Source organism: Aspergillus aculeatinus (genome assembly GCF_003184765.1).
Source record: "Aspergillus aculeatinus CBS 121060 unplaced genomic scaffold BO66scaffold_28, whole genome shotgun sequence".
In the NCBI taxonomy this organism is placed as follows: domain Eukaryota; kingdom Fungi; phylum Ascomycota; class Eurotiomycetes; order Eurotiales; family Aspergillaceae; genus Aspergillus; species Aspergillus aculeatinus.
Genome location: NW_020291497.1, coordinates 51,251 through 63,368, shown reverse-complemented (window position 1 = coordinate 63,368; position 12,118 = coordinate 51,251). Strand labels below are relative to the sequence as shown.

The following is a 12,118-nucleotide window of genomic DNA, read 5'->3' as shown; positions in this document are numbered from 1 at the left end:
TGGCTTTACTCTCCATTCTCGAAGCTTATTCTCTTGGCCTATCTCATTTGCTCCTCCCCGAAATGTTTACTCCCCGGTAAGATAAGTCACAGCTACCTCTTGACACCATCGGTACAACTAACACTCATCATCGCCCACAACGAGCTAGTTCCTCCCCCCTCCTCCTCCTTCACGAGCTCAAATAGACTTTATGATAGTCCTCCTCGTTCAAGCTCTACACCCTCTTCATGTCGAAGTCAAACGGGACGCTTACGTCGGAGGTACCACCCATGTCAGCTTTACAGTCGCGGTTCCAGTTCTATGATGACATCCATTTCCCACACTGCAAAGCTCTACGGGTCTCCTCGTGCATTCCCAAGCCGGAAATGTCCGAAGCTAGGATACTCGGTGATTGTCAGCACTGGCTTGGAGACTGCAATTCTAGACTCTTCTCGGCCGAACCTATCTCACGCCGAAGTCTCTGTCGAGTGATGATGGTGTTGACATTTTGCACGGCCTGATGAGCTTGCCACATAATCAAGTAAGCCACCTCGCTCATTTCCATATGGTATCACAAGTCAAGGGTAAGGTGCGGTCATTCCCTTGGACATCGAGCTCCAGAAAGCAGAGTAAGGTTAGCAAGCTTTGACATACTCCGAGGTGACCTAACGGACCTCTGATTTTAAAGCCGGTTGTTAAGCCGGTCGGGATTCGAGAGGCAATGATCCCCGGGATTGAAGACTGCGAAAAGATATAAGGGAGTGCCGTCATATGCGTGGAGAGTCGGCACTTCTCTTACAATCATCCTAGATTTGTATCTTTGCGCTATCAAGACACTGTGCTCTGTTTCTTGGTCAAGACCTGTCCGGATTTCAACAATATGGCGTTCAAAAATCTCGTTCAACTGCTCGACACTGTGGCTAGTGAGAGGGAGAGTGGTCAGATTATTTGTTACCCCTCGGGCTCAACCAAGTGCCGCAGCACCTACACCTATCGCGAGCTCCTGCATGAGGCACGTCAGGCTAGCCAGGCACTTCGCCGGAGGGGTACCAGCGACCTCTCTGTCCAGTCTCCAGTTCTCCTGCACTTCACTGCCCATTGGGACAACATTGTCTGGTTCTGGGCGGTGATGTTGGCAGGATGTATCCCGGTCATGTCCACAGCACTTCCAAACAGCCCCTTCCTCCGCACAGCTCATCTAAAGCATCTATCAGTCATGCTGAAGCATCCGTTGTGCTTGACTCGAGAGAGCCAGATGCCTGAATTCCGTGATCAAGAGGCGATACAACCCGTGTCCGTTGAGTCCTTGAATCTATCGGGATCGCCTTTCGTGAAAGACATGGCTATCGATCCTGGGCCAGAAGATACTGCCGTCATGCTACTCACCTCGGGTAGCACTGGGAACTGCAAAGCAGTTTGCCTTAGCCACGGTCAGATCCTAGCAGCAAATGTCGGCAAGCTTTCCGTCATCCCGCTTGCCGGGGAAAGCTTAATGAACTGGGTACACCTCGACCACGTCGCAGGCTTGGTTGAGATCCATCTGCAAGCAATGCTCGCTCGCATGGATCAGGTACATGTTCCCGGCTCGGATCTCTTGTCCAGTCCGACCACATTCCTCGACTTGATTGACACACACCGTGTCTGCCGCACATTCGCGCCCAACTTCTTTCTAGCTAAACTCCGAGTTGCCCTTGAGAACCTACACGACCCGCCCCAGTGGGATCTCAGCTGCCTGCAATACATTGCGTCCGGAGGTGAAGCCAATGTGACCAGAACTTGCGTCGATATCGCGGAGCTGCTGTCCCGATACGGCACACCCTCGAATGTCATCGTGCCGGGATTCGGGATGACTGAGACTTGTGCTGGCTCCATTTTCAATACACGGTGTCCTGAGTATGACCAGGACCAGAAGCTAGAATCTGCGGCAGTTGGCCGATGTATGCCGGGAATTCAGGTTCGGATCACAGATGGCTCGCCCGCCAACACCTGCGTCCCGCCCGGGGAGATTGGCAACCTCGAAGTCACTGGCCCGGTGGTATTCAAGTCCTACTTCAACAATGCGATAACCACGGCGGACTCTTTCACAAGCGATGGATGGTTCAAAACGGGCGACCATGCCTTGCTTGACTGCAATGGCTATCTCGTCATGGCCGGTCGGGCTAAGGACACAATAATCGTCAACGGACTGAAGTATAACCCTCTAACCATCGAGAGAGCACTAGAGGATGCGAATATTCCAGGTCTCACACCTACATATAACTGTTGCTTCTGTTCGCTGCCCCCGGGAGGTGAGACGAAAGAAGTCTGTCTGGTCTACGTACCAACATACCAGGCAGATGACATGGTCGCCCGTGTCGAAACGACTGAAGAGATCTCCAAGACAGTCATGATGTGCACTGGGGCACGACCACAGGTCATTCCACTCTCGAAGACCATTCTTCAAAAAACAGCACTGGGCAAATTATCGAGGGCGCAGATAAAAGGCAGCTACGAGAGAGGAGAGTACCAACCCTACCAGGAGCTAAATAGCAAGATGGTCAAGCTCTACCGAAACATCACAAAAGTACCACCGAGAGACGAACTTGAATCTACTCTCCTCGCCATTTTCACCGACACCCTTGGCCTGGATGACGAAGACTTCGGAGTACAAAGCCCACTTCTAGACTTGGGCGTCACCTCAATCGAGCTGATCAAGCTCAAGAAGGCCCTTGAGGAACGCTTGGACCTGTCTGAAGAAATCCCGATCATTACACTCTTAAGAAACCAAACCATCCGAGCCCTCGGGGACTCCCTCCGAGATCTGCAGAAAGCCACTCTCGAGGCTCCCCACATCTACAACCCGGTGGTCGTACTACACAACGAAGGTCACAAGACACCGCTCTGGCTCATTCACCCCGGGGTGGGTGAGGTGCTTGTGTTCCTGAACCTTACCAAATATATTCAGGACCGGCCAGTTTTCGCGCTCCGGGCGCGAGGCTTCAACGAGTCTGAACAGCCGTTTGATAATATCGGCGAGGCAGTAGCCACCTATCATGCCGCAATCAAGCGCACGCAGCCTGAAGGCCCCTACGCTATTGCCGGTTACTCGTACGGTGCCATGCTCGCCTTCGAGACCAGCAAGCGGCTCGAGCAATACGGGGATACTGTAGGGTTCCTCGGCTCCTTTAACCTTCCGCCACACATCCGATCGCGTATGCGTCAGCTAGACTTCCGGCAGTGTCTGCTTCATCTCGCCTACTTCTTGGATCTGATGAGCGAAGGTCGTGCGAATGACCTGGCGGCGGAGCTTGGCGACAGCATCTCGCAGGAGGAAGCGCTGGAGATTGTGTGGACGAGTTCCGACTCGAGCCGGCTGACAGAGCTCGCACTGACAAAGCATGGTCTGTTGAAGTGGGCATGTCTGGCGTTCGGGCTGCAGAGTATGGCAGTCGAGTATGAGCCGTCAGGGTCGGTGGTGGGCATCGATTGCTTCTACTGTGTCCCGCTTGCAGGAGTGGCATCGTCCAAGCGGCAGTGGTACGATGAACATATGGTCAAATGGAAGGATTTCGCGCGGTCGGAGCCGCGGTTCCATGATGTGGCGGGCGCGCACTACACGATGCTATCACCGGAACATGTCTTTGGATTTCAGAAGACGTTGCGGCGGGCGCTAGAGGATAGGGGGCTTTGAAACCAAACATCGAGTATCGCGTCGCTGTCTGAAAGTCTTTATTATCTGCTGGATCCTTATCCAAGATTGGTGTTTGATTTATTCAGATCATGTCCGCGGCTACGTACGTCACATCCTGGTGAGCATCTGAGTATGAATGAAGTGTGTTTGTCCATTCTATTGCCTTTCGCCCTTCCTCTTATATTTTCCATCCCCTCTCGACTGAGCTGGCGTTCGGGTCACCGAGAATCCGAATCGACTTAAGTTGTACAGTCGATGTCATCATGTTCCCTTGCCTTGTACAAGTTGATGATAGTTTGCACCTCTGGGCTTTTCGCAAACACCGTATCCGTAGTACAATGCCGTGGGGCAAATGGTTCTTGCTGTGGGAAGTATTCTAGCATCCGGAGTCCTCGGGAGAAGAGCACCCGATGAAACTCAGCGCAGTCAACAATTCCTGATGCGAAAGTGATCGCCCAGTCAGACGGTGCAGACTTCGACGCCTATTAGCAAATTCGTCATTAGGGCTATTTTGTGCAGGGCTGGTGGATTTGTACTGCACAGTGTAGATGAACCATGTTGCGGAGCGGGAACATCCGTTGTCATGGCTTAGCCCAGTCGCACCAGATCGCCAACACGGGTGGCACACAATCCACGTCAGTATCGTCCAGCACTCCTCAGGCAAATAGCTACGTGGTGCAATTAAATCAAGTTTTGTTGTAAGTACCGGACGTTTCAGTGTCGTACGCCGATCTTGGGTGACAGAACCGGAGATCTGGTTGTCAGTCCGATACGAGGAATTAAGATCCGGACTGATCCCCACAAACACCTTTCACAGACCCTCGAATCGGAGGAGGAACGGTTGACCCTCGCTTCGATGCTGTCCAAGCTATGCGTGATACCAGGGTCGTCAGCTTCGTATAGTAGTCGAAGCATTTCCCTGCTCATCTTGACGGAGCAAGATATATATACCTCCGGCACTCTCCTTGTCTGTCAACATTTTCCAGCAAGCACCGCCCAAGTATCCAACAACAATTTGAATGAAATCAGCCTTGTCTAAAATCATCGCAACAATGATTCCTCTTCCCAACAAGACCACTCCCCCTACCACGAAGTCGGAGCAGGTGACCATCCCTCTGCTCTACTACGTCCAGCGCATTCAGCGGTGAACCCCCCGCCCCCTTTCTACGGCTCTTCGCTCAAACTATCGCTAACCCAGAAACAAGCCTGATGTACGAGATCCCCTCCGACGAGGATGCCCTCAAACTTCTGGAGGACAACTTCAGTCCCGAGACGACCTTTGAGTAAACTATCACCCTCCCCCCCTTCCCCCCAAGCCCCGTCAAACAGAACCCCATCCCACTAACCTCCAGCGACAACAACGGCAGATGGAACTACGAGAAACTCCACTTCGACGACTTCAAGAACTTCGTCCAGAACTGGCGCACCCGCTACACCTTCCTCGAGTTCAAGTTCTTCGACCCCGTCGCCACCCCGGACCCCAGCGACCCGGAGGGCCGCGGCGGAACTCTCGGGTTCGGCATGCGGGGCCGCGTGATCGGGAAGGATGATGGCAAGATCTATGAGGGGAAGGTTCAGTACGTTTTCCCTTTCCTTCCTCTGAGAGGGCCTGTGTGGTGGTGTTGCAACAGCCAGGCTAATGACCGCGGTTCGCAGTGGGATCTTCAAGGTGGAGTGGGTGCAGGGGCAGGATGGGGGCGAGGATCGCCGTGTGATTACTCGCAGTACTCAGGTGTTGCAGGGGCCGTATGTTATTGAGGAGGAGAGATGAGATGGTTTATTCTCGACTTCTCAGGGGACTTCGAATGAAGGTCTTCCTCTGTCAATGGTGAGAATGATGAGGGGAGAGGGTGGGGAATGAGTATTGGGGAGAGATTGCTAGGTATCAGTTTGTGCTGAGGAGCAGTTGAATGCGACGTATTACTTGGATCGCTCTGGCGATAAGCCAGGCATTAAAGAGGCCTGGTGTGCCCCAATTCTCATCCACACTACCTGCCGTAGCACACCCCCCACGGACCATTAGATATACGGACACTGCCTCCATTTTGACACTTCATGCGTGGAACCTTACTAACAGAGCTTGAGACAGGGAGAGAATAATGGAGAACAAGAAGAACATGGAGAAGGGGGGGGGAAGAGCAACGGAAGTGTTTAACTAGTGAGTTTGTTTCCTATTAGATGTGCAGTCCACGAGGGTAGTACTTTCGTTTAAGGATCGGGACACAAATCTTTAGTACCTTTCCGCTGGGTTGTTTCTCGATTGTGCCCAACAAAGATAAACCGCAGAAGCTGGCACAGCTGCAGCTGACCCGCCAGGACCTTCTCCATCCTTGGATGCAGCGTTTCATCAGTTCGCAGTGATGAGATATCGGGGCAAGATCAGCGCATCCATCCGCTGAATTAACAGTCTTGTTTATTTGCCAGCGCCCTGCCACCTTGAACCGCACGCCCGTCACCGCTGATACAAGTTTATCACCACGGTGGAATCAGCGGGTGGGTGGATGAAGCGCGTATAGAGCTATGCAGGTGGTCCTGCACTCTAGAAGCCCTCACGACGATCGAACTATGATTCCAAGCCACCAAGCCCTTTGCATTTCAATGTTGATGGTGGAGAGCCAACGATCCTGGTGACAGTGGCAGCCCGAACTCTGTGTAAGACTGCCCCTTTTATGTCCCGTGCCTCTCCCCAAGCCCGCTTTCTCTCCACCGTCGAAATCCATTAAATACCCGCTCAGTTTCTTCACAGAAGTGATTAATGCGCAGCCCCCCGCGAGCCCTGCACAGAGCCTCCGCAGGTACTCTAGTCAAGGAGTCTCTTTTTCGGGTGACCTCTGTCGTCGACTCGCCGGGGTCTTGAGCGCACGGCGACGGACAATCACATTATGGGTTTTGTCTACTAGATCGAACGATCGATGGGATTGACAGCAACGGAGTTGACCGATCAGATAACGCCAGATACCCAACCCCACGTGCACCCATCTCAACACGTACCAGACAACACGTCTGATTTTCCTGCAGCCCTAAAGGTGGATTTTCGTGATACTTTCGACACCTCGCCGGAGCTGGTGATCTGATTGGCCCCTCCAGCGGCGACCCCTGTCAACGCGTCCTAAGTAACACGTCCACTGTCTCAGCCTTAAAGGTGGATTTTCGTGATTAGTTGACATCTCGACTCAGCTGGTGATCTGATTGGCTGAGTTCAGGTGAACCCCTGTCGTCGCGTACCAAGCAACACGTCCAGGAAGCGGGGCAGCCCTAAAAGTGGATTTTCGTGATGCTTTCGACATCTCGACAGCGAGATGGGCCAGGGAGTTCGAGGAGGTGGGTGGGCTCGGATAACGCCTCTCTTGGTTATACATATCAGGCCATCGGCCTACATCACTCAGGCCTAACACGAATAGCCCCTGGGACACAGAATGTACAAGCTCCAGTGTATCTCGGTTGTGAGCCGCCTGGACTTGAGTAAAGATGGTCGATGTACCGTCCAAGATGTGTAAAGGTCGTATTGAAGTGGCCGAACAAGCAAACAGCGAGGCTAAAGTGGGACTGCACGAGCAAGCTGAGCCAGGGTAAGTAACCTCAGCGTACGGCGCTGTTATAGTCACATGCACTGAAGCTTGTCTTCACGGGCCGGGTAGTGTCATCTAGATACGAGTAAGTTAATGGATAGGGTGAAACCTCGCAGATATAGTGCCAAGAGCTGATATGCACAGAATGGGTGTTCTAGTCATTACTTGTATAGATACTTTCTGGTAAGCATTCTCTTGTGGATATTTTGCCTACCAATGATAGTCAACACGCTTGCACAGTACTAACAATATCAACAGCCTTTAGCAAGTCAGGGTGGCTGTAGTCCATGACATGGTCTAACCTGCGGCCCCGCCTTGATGGTCCCATTTCCATTCACCTTTCCTCCGCCGCATGTATACACTCAGTTTGAGATTCAGATATCACAAATGCTCCCATGACTGTAGAGAGGATGTCTGGTGTGGGTGAGAGAGGCTCAATCAAGTGTTACAGGGCTTCCCGAGTAGAACACTAACAGTGGCATCCAGTATGTTCGTGGTAACGAGATCGAGGTAGCCGTCTCCGTTGAAATCGCCCGCCGCTATTCCAGTCGGGTTGTTGCCCACTGCAAATGTGGTCGCAAGTGTATGGAAGTCCCCTGACCCCGTCCCAAGCAAGATACTGACAGAGGCGCCCCCAATGTTCGTCACCGCGATGTCAAGATCACCATCCTGGTTGAAATCACCCGTCGTAATAGCCCTCGGGTTGGATCCCACGGAGAACACAGCCTGTGGCTGGAAGGTCCCGTTTCCCACCCCAAGCAAGACGCTCGCTGAGGCATCCAGGGAGTTTGTAACTGCAAAGTCTGGTCGGCCGTCCTTGTCGAAATCGGCAACCGTCACACCATATGGGCCAGATCCGACCGGGACTGCAGTTTGCGGCTGGAAGCTTCCGTCGCCATTACCCAGCAAGATACTGACCACGTTACTGCCCTCGTTACTGGCCACAATATCGAGATGGCCGTCTTGATTGAAGTCACCGACAGTCACACCGTCTGGCGTGCTCACCACGGCATATTGAGTCTGGGGCTGGAAGCCCCCTGCGCCTGTCCCTAGCAAAACACTTACACTATCTCCATCGTGATTCCCCGTCACCACATCCAGATGGTCGTCTTGGTTGAAGTCCCCGATCGCGATGGCCACGGGGCCATCCCCAACGGGGAATTGTAGCGGTGGCTGGAATCTGCCGGGTCCGGTTCCCAACAAGAGACTGGCAGTATTGGCTCCCGTGCCCAAAACCAGATCCAGAATACCGTCACCGTTGATGTCCCCAACGGCGACCTGAAAAGACGCGCTGCCAGCAGCATAGGCGACCTGAGTCTGGAAGGTCCCCAAGCCAGTCCCGAGCAAGATGCTTACGGTCTCGTTTCCAGCATTCGACACGGCAAGATCGAGATGGCCATCCTGGTTGAAATCGCCCAATGCTACACCCCACGGGAGGTCCCTGACCGCATATGTGGTTTGCGGCTGGAAACTTGCGCATGGCGCACAAGCTCCGGATTGACAGGTCGACGGTGCAGGGCACTACACGCTCGCGGTGGGCAGAAGCCAAAGCCATCCGAGTTAGTTTCTGTGCGTCGAAACCGCGAACTCCGCTGCCCGGAGATGAACTCACCACGTTGCCACATTCCCCACAGTGATTGTTATCGGAATCGAAGGAAGGGCATGTTTCGTTGCAGAGACCCAAGCCTGAGTTCGTGCAGATGCACACGCCTTGGGAGCAGGTTGATCCGGTCGGGCACTGTGAAAGAGTAAATATCGATTGGCGGGAGACTCTGGGACTCTATCCTTCAGTTACTCACCACTACTCCACATGATCCACAGTTCTTGCTATCCGTACTGGTGTCCGTGCAGATGTCAGAGCAGAGTTCTTGACTCGCCGCCGTTCGGGCAGGTCCGCAGGTATAACAGGGACCTTGCCCCTTGGCTGCCAATGGCTTGCACGTCTTGTCGAGGTTAAGCTGTTGACACCATTGTGCACAGGTACTATTTCTGTTGCCTGGTGCAAACCCGGCCGTCACTGTTGATAAATGTTAGAATAACGGGGGATTTGCTTACTACGAGAAGAATGAACCAGGATAGGCATACCGAAGGAAGTCAGGGCCAGAAGGGCGAGCACCGTTCGGGTCATAGCGTTAAGTATTTTCTTCTCAGGTCGTAGTTGATGAACAGACTAAATGCGATACGCACAGTTTCGAAACACTGGGCAAGTTCACTATCTTCTTTTTCCCCGGAGATTATTTACAGGCACTCTCAAGTATGAGCCTTATTTATAACTCCCTCCGTTAATTCTTCGTCTTGCTCGGAAGTGTCAAATGCTTGGCATGGAGGACATTCCAATCTAGGCCCCAATGATTTGTTCCCATTATCACTAGAGGGCATGTTGTGAGAGCTCCAGGTCCACTCACCGATACTCCAAGGGAAGGGGTAGTGCTTCAGAATAAAGCTTCGGGATGGTAAAGAATGTTGCGACGGTAGGAGCAACAACCTGAAAATTGATTTACTAGCGGGTTTTCGGGCGGAAGGTACTGCGCAGCTCACGTTTTCCCTTCTCCCACATGTCAAGCTAAATTCCTTGGGGTGATGACATTGGAAATGCCGTTCCCGCTGTACAGCTTCTTTGTTCTCTGCATTCCCGAGATAGCCTCTCCTCCATTCCCACGGGTGGCAGACATTTGTCCGTGGCTCCGACGTGACCTTTGGTTGGTTACAACTACCTGGCGGCATTGCTGTCACCTGCCTCGATTGATCAAGCTACAGAGCTTGCTACCAAATGAATAATCGGCTATCTCCCGAAATCCATCGCTTGGGGGTTGTGGATTGACCGGCTGTATATTCCGCTCGTGCTTCGCACCAGTGTATTCGCGTACCAACAGTCATGATCAGCCAGAGATGGCCGGCGGGTTCGACCCCGGCGCAACAAAAACTTCCATTCCGAAAGGCTAAATCCGAACCATACTGTGTGGCAAGGAGAAGATGTTGAAAACTCAGGGAGCAACGAATCTCGCCTTGCTAGGGTTTGTGAGTCCCACCCCGGCGACATCTTTGGCATATCCCGGCCTTCCCGGACAAGAGATCATTATGTTGCTTGCTTCGCTCATCTAGAGATGTGCCTCTCCCCGACGGCCCGGTACCTCCGCGACCTCGGCCTCGATGATCATTTCATACTCCCGCGGATCCGGCCAGAACCTGCAGATCTGCAGCCCCGTATCGGTCAAAAGCCTTCTCCAGTCCGCCTCTGTGCGTTCTGACGCGGAAAGCAACGACATCATCTGCACATCCATTGTCGCCTGAATTGTGCTTGCCTTAGTGGAAGGGAGGACGATGTCGTAGATGAGGAGCTTGGAGTACCCTTTCCTCATTGCATTTCTGGTGTTGGTGAGGATCTGCTTGGCTTTGTCGTCCGGCCAGTCATGCAGCACGGCGTGCATGAAATAGATGTGGCTCCCTGGATCATGAGCAATTGATCAGTACTCTTATCTGTTCGATCTTGGGAAGGGTGGCCGGTAAGGATGTCTCTCACCTCTAACCGGCTGCGGCAGGAAGAAGTTATGCGCCATTGCCAAGGTCTTCTCATCGACTTGAGAAGTTCCAATGATCTCCGGGACATCCTGCAACACGAATGCTCCCGCGGGAAGGTCCGGATGCCTCTGCTGCGCGTGCTTTATATCAATGCCGGTATTCCCGCCCACGTCGACCACGAATGCGGTGCCCTCTTCCAGCGGTGACTCGCGCAGCAAGCGGGCGGTATCATAGACTGCTGTCCACGGCGTCTTCCTCGCGGTCCATGATTCCATGTGGCCCGTGAAGGCTTCGAAGTAGGCGGGGCTGGCTTGCAACCGTGCGAAGTAGCTCATGCCGCCCGGATCGGTCGCTGCGTAGTTGCTTCGCTCGACGCTCGTGGGCTCGCGGTAGCCTATGCTAGCTAGGTAGGTGGGTAGATTCAAGGCTGCGGAGAGGTATTGATATGTCCTGAGAAACAGACGACAGAAAGGAAACATGAGCACAGGCACTTTGCGATATCGATGTCATGAACGGGGGGTTGCTTACCCAGCCTGCAGCGAATCACGGATCTTGGTGGTCTCGTCACCGATCGCAGACGAGAATGGCGTGGGCTTGTATCTGTCTGCGGCAGTCCCCTCCACGACATCGAACGCGACTAGAAGGCGCAGAAGCCGACCTGGTTATTTTCACTCGTCAGCACTTTCTCGAGCCACACGGACATGGTTACTGGGACACCGAAGGGGAGAACTGGCGTAGGAGATTGGTGTCAACGGTCGGCGTCGTCAGGTGGACGAGCTCGTCGAGCGACTTTTCTCCACCCCCAGCACCCGTCCATTCACTCCACAGCTGCACATCAATGCACGTCTGAATCGCGGCGAAAATAATCGGTTGGTCGAAACACAAGCCCCAGGCTTGTTCTTACGGGGATTCTACCCGTGCGAGGAGGCGACGCGCGGCTGCGCGAAGACGGAGACGATCCACCTCCCCTCTGCCTACTTTGTCGGGTTGGATTTCATCGAGGGATTTGATGATGTCGTCCACAGGCTCGGAAGGCATGTTGCGGTTGTGTGCTTTTGGTTTTGTGGGTGACAGAGTGATGAAGTCGTACTATTGAGGGTTGGGGAAGGGACCAAGCGCCTATAAGGGTCTGGTCTATTTGCCAAGGATTATGGCACGGGCATAGAAGACTTTGCTCAGAGTTTAACACGGGCTGCAATCATTTATTATCCAATGAAGTGGGGTGACGGTTGATATGACAGCGGGCTACTGGGGCGTCTTGCGTCGCTTCCGCCCGTTCGTGCTTGTGCTGCGGAGAAGTGGGTTTTCTGTTGCGAGGAGTGGGCCGACACTTGCGCTTGGCCGGTCAGTGAGATTTCGTGACGGGATGCCTTCAACTAGA

At 53.4% G+C, this 12,118-nt stretch overlaps 4 protein-coding genes across 4 annotated transcripts; 2 read left to right on the top strand and 2 right to left on the bottom strand.

Moving 5' to 3' along the window:
* Window positions 1-859: 859 nt before the first annotated feature.
* On the top strand, window positions 860-3,649 carry BO66DRAFT_452822 (non-ribosomal peptide synthetase; the record flags this gene model as incomplete). Its single annotated transcript, XM_025651956.1, has 2 exons — window positions 860-2,821; window positions 2,852-3,649. The coding sequence occupies 2 exons, from the start codon at window positions 860-862 to the stop codon at window positions 3,647-3,649; spliced, it is 2,760 nt and encodes a 919-aa protein (XP_025503218.1).
* A 1,052-nt stretch (window positions 3,650-4,701) lies between these two features.
* Window positions 4,702-5,420, top strand: BO66DRAFT_402057 (uncharacterized protein; the record flags this gene model as incomplete). The annotated part of the gene is made up of 4 exons (XM_025648793.1): window positions 4,702-4,793; window positions 4,855-4,932; window positions 5,017-5,226; window positions 5,306-5,420. The coding sequence occupies 4 exons, from the start codon at window positions 4,702-4,704 to the stop codon at window positions 5,418-5,420; spliced, it is 495 nt and encodes a 164-aa protein (XP_025503217.1).
* Window positions 5,421-7,656: 2,236 nt separating this feature from the next.
* Window positions 7,657-9,346, bottom strand: BO66DRAFT_439131 (integrin alpha N-terminal domain-containing protein; the record flags this gene model as incomplete). The annotated part of the gene is made up of 4 exons (XM_025651133.1): window positions 7,657-8,739; window positions 8,831-8,956; window positions 9,018-9,235; window positions 9,304-9,346. The coding sequence occupies 4 exons, from the start codon at window positions 9,344-9,346 to the stop codon at window positions 7,657-7,659; spliced, it is 1,470 nt and encodes a 489-aa protein (XP_025503216.1).
* Window positions 9,347-10,316: 970 nt separating this feature from the next.
* BO66DRAFT_452816 (putative O-methyltransferase) lies at window positions 10,317-11,775 on the bottom strand (the record flags this gene model as incomplete). Its single annotated transcript, XM_025651954.1, has 5 exons — window positions 10,317-10,663; window positions 10,739-11,187; window positions 11,266-11,354; window positions 11,455-11,636; window positions 11,670-11,775. 5 exons carry the CDS (start codon window positions 11,773-11,775, stop codon window positions 10,317-10,319), a joined length of 1,173 nt encoding a protein of 390 aa, XP_025503215.1.
* Between the last annotated feature and the right edge of the window lie 343 nt (window positions 11,776-12,118).